This window comes from Psammomys obesus, unplaced genomic scaffold (assembly GCF_907164565.1).
Source record: "Psammomys obesus unplaced genomic scaffold, mPsaObe1.curated_primary_1811, whole genome shotgun sequence".
Classification (NCBI taxonomy): Eukaryota; Metazoa; Chordata; class Mammalia; order Rodentia; family Muridae; genus Psammomys; species Psammomys obesus.
In genome coordinates this window covers 1,398,723-1,407,037 of record NW_026596406.1, presented here as the reverse complement: position 1 = coordinate 1,407,037, position 8,315 = coordinate 1,398,723, and the positions used below count along the sequence as shown (strand labels likewise).

Here is an 8,315-nt window from a genome sequence, read left to right as displayed (position 1 = left end):
TACAGATACACATAAAAAAATGTTTGGGAAAATGTGGCAAGACTGTTTCAAACAAAACATTGAGCACAGCGGTGTTTTTTTTTTTTTTTAAAGATTTATTATGTATACAATGTGTGTCTGCGTGTACACCTGCATGCGAGAAGAGAGCACCAGATCTCATTATAGATGGTAGTGAGCCACCATGTGGTGGCTGGGAAATGAACTCCTGACTTCTGGAAGAGCAGCCAGTGCTCTTAACCTCTGAGCCATCTCGGCAGGGAGGAACGCTTTCTGTCTCCCAACCAGAGTTCAACCTCAGCTCATGGAGGGCTATCGTTACCAAGTGAGGCAGCTCTAACTGGAGAGCCCTTTTTCTGGTGATTTTGGTAATTTTACGGAAAAAGAATTTACAAATTAAACCTTAACACTACCAATAACGTCTCAGATCTTTGTGTTTTCTCGGTGTCGCAGGAGACTAGCACAGCTGTAACCAGCTTGTCACAGTGAGGATGTTTTTGAACTGCTGTCTGTGGGCTGCTTTCCACACTGTGAGGAAGGGGAGGCAGCACCATGGGGACCACGGGCTCTCCACAACTGTCCAGAACTCTTCCTCAGAGCACAGGTCTGGCAAGGCCAAGGCAGACTTTAGAGATATTACCCTGGAGCTCTGGAAGGGCATGTGGAGTAAGGGACAGAGAGATCCACCATCAAAGCACCTCGTACACCTGCTCGATGGCAGTTTTACTTAACTAGGCCGGGGTCAGGTGAGCAGGTCTAGAGAACAGTCAAGGGAGGCAGCTGATGAACTTGCAGCCGAGAGTTCAGGGCTGAGTAACTGTGTCCCAAAACCATAACCTATGCACAGGCCCAAACACGGAATTTTAAGGAGCATAGCTATTACCATGTTGTATTTACCATGGCTCCAATATGCAACTTAGGGAATCAGTGCAGGACTATATGCAACTTCTATGTGGGTCTGCTTTGGCCCATGGCATGCATGCCTGGCAATGGTTACTGCTGTACACATTTTCTGCATCTTCTTTCATTTATTTTGGATGGGGGCGGGGGGACTGTTTCGAGACAGGGTTTCCCTGTGTAGCTCTGGACTCTGTAGAGCAGGCTGTCTTTGAACTCACATCGATCCTCCCCCAGTCTCTGCCTCCCTGGGTGCTGCTATCAAAGGCATGCGCCACCATACCCAGTTTCTATTTTTAACGGATAATGTATCATGAAGTTTATTCCACAGCACTCAGGAATATGATGATCACTATACTTTTGTATACTTTTGGCAAGTTTTGAGGGGGGGTGTGAGGACCTCCAATTTTGTGGCTTTAAGATCATTTCGGCTGGGGCTGGAGAGATAGCTCAGTGCTTTCTGCTCTTCCAAAGGACCTGGGTTCAATTCCCAGCACCCACATGGCAGCTCACAACTGTCTGTAAGGCCAATTCCAAGGGATCTGACATCTTCACACTAATGCACATAAAATAAAAATTAAATAAAACTAATTAAAAACAACCATTTCTGCTCCTCTGGGTCCTTAGCATTTTTATGTGAATTTAAGAATCAGACTGTCAATTTCCACAAAACAACAACAAAAAACAGCAGATATTTTGATAGGGAATGTCCTGAATCTGTTTTTCGGTGTGATAGTGTTTCTGTGTTGTTCTCAGTCTATCTTGGGATGTCTTTCCACATCCCTGAGGTCTGTTCCCCCCGTTTTCCTGATGACCGGAGTTAGATTCCGTAGATTCTAACAGTCTTGAGGAGACTTGCTTCCTATACATTGCCCTCTGACCTCCACAGGAGCTGTGGCACGTGTGTCCACACACACAGATAATGTAGCAGATTAGAAGTTTATGACTGTGTGCACACAGCGGAGGTAAGTTTTCTGCATTTGTTGGCTCTGGGGACTGAACTCCCGTCATTAGGCTTCCTCAGCAAGGCCTTTACCACTGGCCCATCTCGCTGCATCTGAGTCACTGACTTTATGCTGCAGTTGCCACTGTTTTAAAAGAATTTCTAGAACAAAATCATGTTGGGTATAATTTTCTCCCTTTCTAATCTAGATGCCTTTTCTCTTGGTTACAATTTAAATAAAGTGTTTAGTCATTATGAAGGATATATACTTTGGGCTGGAAAGATGGCTCAGTGCTTAAGAGCACTGGCTGCTCTTCCAGGAGTCCTGAGGTCAATTCCCAGCAACCACATGGTGACTCACAACCATCTATAATGAGGTCTGGTGCCTCTTCTGGCCTGCACACGTATATACAGCTAGAGCACTCACACACATTAAATAAATAAATAAATAAATAAATAAATAAATAAATAAATAAATAGGATATGAACTTTAAGTTTCTCATAAATGTTTTTGAAGTTCTTTTCCTGTTTATTTTCCTGGTAATTATTAGATGGTATGGGTGTTTCAAGACAGAGTTTCTGTGTAGCTCTGGCTGTCCTGGAACTCCTGTAAACCAGGCTTGAATTCAAGATATCTGCCTGCCTCTGCATCCTGAATACTGGGGTCAAATGTCTATGCTATTTGTTGTCCTTTTTTTTTTTTTAATCAATACTGTTTCAAGAGAGACATGTGACTTTTGCATGTCATGTTAGCATGCTATGACACGTCATTTTTGGATGTAGGACTGGTTCTAGGAGAAATCCTAGTATTGCACTATCCCTTTGAATGCTCTTGGGTTGGGTTTGCGGGTATTTTGTCAAGAATGTCCACATTATTCTCTTGAGAGGCTGTCCTCTTTCTTGTTGTTCTGTGGCTTCTAAGGACTGAATTCAGGGCGTTGCACCTCTAAGCAAGCATTCTACCACAGTCTCATCTACGGTTTGGGATTTTCTTTTCTTAGGTAACTAAAAGAAAAAAAGTATCTGTTTCTTTCTACATTCACGTGTGTGGGTGTGTTACCTGCATGTGTAGGTCTGTGCACATGTGTGCCTGGTGCCGGCAGAGCACAGAAGAGAACATGGTAGCCCCTAGAGTGGAGCTAGATACAGCTGTAAGCGGCTGTGTGGGTCCTGAGAATCCAAAGCAGGTTCTCGGGAAGGCCACCCAGCTGCTGAGACCGCTCTCTGGCTCCCTGGCCTTCAGTGTCAGCACAGCCTTGTCTGTCTTTTGTATCAGAGCAACAGTGGCTTCAGAGTAGTGTGCTTCTTCCTCCATTTTCTTCGAGTGTGTGAGGGAGGTGTGTCTGTGTGTTGTGTATTGTGTATGCAGAGAGGTTAGAGAGCAACTTGCAGGAACTGGTTCTGTCTTTAACAACATAGGGCCCAGGACTGAAGTCCGGGACCGGGCTTGGCAACAAGCTCCTTCACTCCACGGAGCCATGCATGCCACTTGCCCAGGGCTGCTGTTTTGGTGAATTGTTCTGGTAAATCCAGACAGCTCCCGCTTTGCCGCAGAGAGGGTTTTCAGATTACTTACAGCATCTGTGTTTGCTGTATACCTAGTCCTACCTTGTTTCTGAGCCAGTTCTGGAAGGTTTCTTTCTGGGAATTGATACATTTATGTATTTGTTAGTTTACAGTTTGTTGTACTCCTCAACTGTCTTATCAATGGTCTTATTTTCTTGAAGATTAGGAGTGATGGCTGCCCCTTTCGTTTCAGATCTTAATCATCTGTCTTCTCTCTCTTTAGACTGAATCTCATAGGATAGCCCAGGCTGGCCTTGAACTTGATGCTTCTTGCCTCCTGATGCTGAGACTACAGCTATGAAACCAAATACCCACAGGTGCTTTTTGAAATTTCAGCTAGTTTGGAGTTCTTAGCTCTGTTCGTGTTTCAAAGAACTTGTTTTTAGTGTCAGTAACACTCTCTACTGGCTATTTCATCTTTTATCTTCCCCATAATATATTATATTTCTTGGTTTCTTTTTGGCTTCAGCATACTGTTCTTGTATTGCTGCTTAAGGTAGAAGTCCTGCTCTAATCTGAGGTCATTCTGGTTTTACAGGAGGCATCTACTGATACAGGGTTAGCATTCTTTGAGATGCCTGGTACCAGATCATGCCTCAGGAATCAGACTTTGGAATATCTGAGGTAGGCTTTAACAACTCAAGCAACTCTCATCTGAAATGGATTAAAAAGATCCCCCTCTCTGTATTTTTTAACATGTCAGTCTCCCCCAAGTTATAGTATCCTTTTTTACCAGGCTGGCCTTGAACTCAGAGATCCTGAGTGCTGGGATTAAAGGCATGTACCACTGCCCAGCAGTATCCTATTTTCTTTCAAAACTTCACTTCAAATACTTAAAATTTTGCTATGATTTCCTAAAACACCATACCAGAGTTATAATGATCATACCTCCCCACTGTGCTGGACTGTCTTGCCTAGTTAACACGAGAGTTCTTGATTTAAAAAAGTCACAGTTCAGTTGGTTCTAGAAAGAATAGATGTATCTTCCAACACACCTATTTCTCTGTGTTGTACCCTACACTAAATAGAACTGTCTTTATCCTATAGAAAACTGAACTGGAACTTAAGCTAGACATTGTGTCCCGTTGCCTAATGAGAATCCAGGCTTCTGACTAGGTTTCTGCATCTTTTCTCAAGTCCAAGAAAGAGAAAAATTATGCAACAAATTTTATTTAGCCCAGTCAGTCCCAACAGAGCAAAGGAAGCTTACAGAGGGTAGAAAGTGCATTAATAAAAGCCAGTCTTTACCCAAAGGAAACAGAAAATATATTATTGATTCAAAATATTTAACACTCGGATGATAAACTGCAATAACTTATTCTGGGTTCTACTGATGAGAAAAAGGAAAAGAAGAAAAGAATGCTTTATGAAGAGGTCAGTCTCCAGCTGATACCAGAAGTCAGTAGAGGTCACTAAGACCCGCGGTCTTTCTTGCCTTTTGCATTAGTGCCCTTAGCTGGAACTGTTTACGGGACAGCAGGCGGACGTGCTAGGAAGGAAGAGAATGTTAATAGTTTAGAATGACTTTGATCCTGGCATGAGGTCAGAGAGCATCTAGCAATCCTAAATACATACAGCAACCTCTGGAACCATTATCTCATTATACATGGCTTTAAAAACTCTTACTACGTCTCAGGGTCTGGCTCAGGGTGCTTCGTTCTGCTTTGTAACCACTAGTTAAGTGCAATATCCTGAGACGTTTCCCCAGCCCCTAGCTACATCTTGAGACACCAAGATGCCAGGTAAACACACTGCAAGCTTAACACAGTTACTCAACTGTCCCTTTACCAAGAGAAAAGGAAGAAACAAGCTACAGAGAAATGGAGCTAACTCTGGTCCTAGTCAATTCCTCAAAAACAGCTTCCTTCTCTTGCCTCTCAATTCTTTTCTTCTGCAACGCCACCCGGCCAAAAGACAGTGGCAGGGAGCCGTCTCTGTGATCTCTAGTTTATGCCCAGTCATTCACATTGTTTGCATTAGACCCAAGGTACATGGTGCAGCCACTCACCCAAGTGCCCTACCTGGCTTGCATGAACACTGAGGTGTCACCAGAAGCCAGCCCAAATACAGAGTGGCTGGCTACTATTCCTAAGCCGATATTCTCCATGACCCAACAGACAATAATGAGCAAAGCTTACTAGATCTTCAGGTCTGTATAGTGTTAGCAAGCCAGAGATAACTGCACTAAAATGGGTAGTTAGCCCACTTCCTTCTAGGACTATCTGATCTGGGAACTGACCTAGAATTATCCAACCCTAAGACTATTAATGGATTAAAAACAAAACAAAACAAAACAAAACAAAACAAAACGGGGGTGGGCAATAATCTCAAATGTAGGTGGTGTGACGCAGAGAAGGAATGGCTATCTGAGGCGCCTTCTGACCCAGGCAAGCAGAAGGAAGTCTGCAGTGGTGCTTATCAATGAACCTGCAGACTCCAGTGCCCTGCAAGTTGAGGAAGGATGCCTACCTTCAGGAACACATCCAGGTCTATTACTCCCCGCCTCAAGGCTTCTCCCAGGTAAAAGATAGTGTCTTCAATAGCATTTTCCTCTGCATACAGATTTAGAATCTGTTTATAGAGTGGGGCTGTGGGAATGATAACTTCATCAATATCATTATTTTCAGACTGATTTTCCATTTTCTCCAGAGCAGAACTTAGTTCTTCATCCTTCTTTTTCAAAAGTTCTATGTTTTTATCAACTTCAGCCTGAAAACAAAACAGTCCATGCATAACTTTATGCTGTTTTGCACACGATCGCCTGCTGTGACACATCTACAACGCAGCCTCAGGGTATTTTAAGCAGCTGACTGACTGACCTTCCCAAGAACTTACTGGGTGAATGTGAGAAGGATGGTGGAAACTCCCTAAAATGGGCACGATCATGAGCGTGACACATGGTGCTAGCAACTGGACTGTCAGACGCGCACTTTCAGAAAGAAAGTCCCTCTCCACAGACAACCACAAAACAAGAACTTCCATATGTAAATGATTCAATCCCCGAGCTACAGCGCTTTCTCCAGGGTCAAGATACTGCGGTGGTAGATGTAGGCTCGCCATCACACTGGAATCCCATCCATGAAATGAAATGGAAAGCCTGAAGAGAGGGGGCACAGGCTACATTGATATGACTCCCTCAAAGGCCCCAAATGTCTTTGGACCTAAGAAGCTGCTGAGACACATTTGTGTGTGTGCACAGAAATGGGTGTCAGCTTCCCTGGAGCTGGAGTCAACAGGCAGCTGTGAGCAGCCTGACTGTGGGTGCTGGGAGAGCAGGATGTGCTCTTAACCACTGAACCATCTCTCCAGCCCCGCCCCCAAGATACTTCTAATAGAGACTGAAACAACATTTACAAGCACGATTCTCTTACGTGCGTACTTGGAGGCCTCCGGAGCTCTGCCATTCACACTCCCTAGTAACCGTAGCAGCTTCCCCAGAAAGAAGTGCGGTGCTCCAGACAGCACCCACTTCCCAGGAGGACACCAGCGGCTGCACTCCTGACCTGGGCGCACAGACCTCCCGTTCCCCATTCTCCTCTCACTGCCCACCTCTGGCCTCGGCCCCCGAGAACTGAGGTGACAGGTACCACCGATCCTGCTTACACAGCTGTGTTCACGTGTGTGCCTTCTGTTCACTGAACTTTCCCTGTACACAGGCAGGGTGTGCACGACCTTTGCCTTGGCTGTAGTCCAACCTCAAAGCGTAAACATCTACGCATTACTTACTACTTCTTGATCTAAGCGTGTGACCATCTCTTCCAGTTTCTGGTGACCTTTTTTCAGATCTTCCTCTGTTCGTTTCAAGGCATTGAGCTCTGCCTGGGCACCATCCATTTCCTCCTTCATCCTCCATCTCAGTTTGTCACTGACTGCTGAGATGAGAGATGCCCGGATAGTGTCCTCACTGATTGTGCCGTCTCTGCTGGGACCTGAAGGAGATAAGGCAGAAACTCTGGACGCCAAGGCACAGGCACGTGTTCAGATCCAGAGCCCTCGGACTGTGCCACAGCCAACTGCAATCTGTGTCCTTTTGCTATAAGCAGCTGTAACAGGTGGATGGCAGCTTTCAGAGAGTCATGTAACAGAATGCTAGAACTGAACGTGGCCTCAGAACTGTTACACTCAAGACACCTGAGCACTTGCCCTCAAGTCTGACAACTCTCGCTCAATTTTTGGAACCCAAGTAAAAGCTGGAGGCTGTGACCCTCATCTGTAATTCCAGCACTCCTATCTTGACACAGGAGGCAGAGACAGAACTGGACAGAAGCCCAGAGAACCAGCTGCAGAACCAACCCGGAGAGATCCTGCTTCAACAAGGGAGACCAGTGCGAGCACACACAATTTACCACTCAATATGGATGGGAGGCTTTTCTTCACCTGCTAAATTATATCAAAGAGCTGTATGTCACAAGCCTCATTCTCACTTAAATAAACTGTTCAGGGGTTGGAGAACAGCTCCGTGATCAAGAGCACCCACAATCAGGCAGCTCATAAAAGCCTGTAACTTCAGGTACACGGGTTCTGACACCCTGTTCTGGTCACGATGGGAACCAGCATATATGTGGGGCGAGCGCACACACACACGAGCGCACACACACACAAACAAATAAACAAACAAATAAATAAATTACTAATGATATTAAAAGAGGCTTAACTATTCAGTCATCCGAACAGGATAAAGGCCAAATCAAAATCTCCACTAACCTAATTTATAAAGTTTTTTTTTTTTTTTTTAAAGGAAGAGGGGAGTCAGGCGTGGTGGTGCACATCTGAGATCCCAGCAATCTGAGAGGCAGAGACCGGCAGAGCTCTCTGAATTTGAGGCCAGCCTGGTCTACAAAGCTAGTTCAGGACCACTAAGGCTACACAGAGAAACCCTGTCCCAAAAACCAAAAAGAGAAAGGGGGGGGGG

The 8,315-nt window shown here is 45.0% G+C and overlaps 1 protein-coding gene across 1 annotated transcript in view; it reads right to left on the bottom strand.

Moving 5' to 3' along the window:
• Positions 1-4,557: 4,557 nt before the first annotated feature.
• Tsg101 (tumor susceptibility 101) overlaps positions 4,558-8,315 on the bottom strand; it is a 24,162-nt gene continuing 20,404 nt past the window's right edge. Inside the window, exons 7-9 of the mRNA XM_055597647.1 lie at positions 7,130-7,355; positions 5,873-6,112; positions 4,558-4,892 (exon numbers count right to left, since the gene is read on the bottom strand). Coding sequence (XP_055453622.1) covers positions 4,803-4,892; positions 5,873-6,112; positions 7,130-7,355 — 556 coding nt within the window. The 3' untranslated portion in view covers positions 4,558-4,802. The remainder of the gene's footprint in view (positions 4,893-5,872; positions 6,113-7,129; positions 7,356-8,315) is intronic.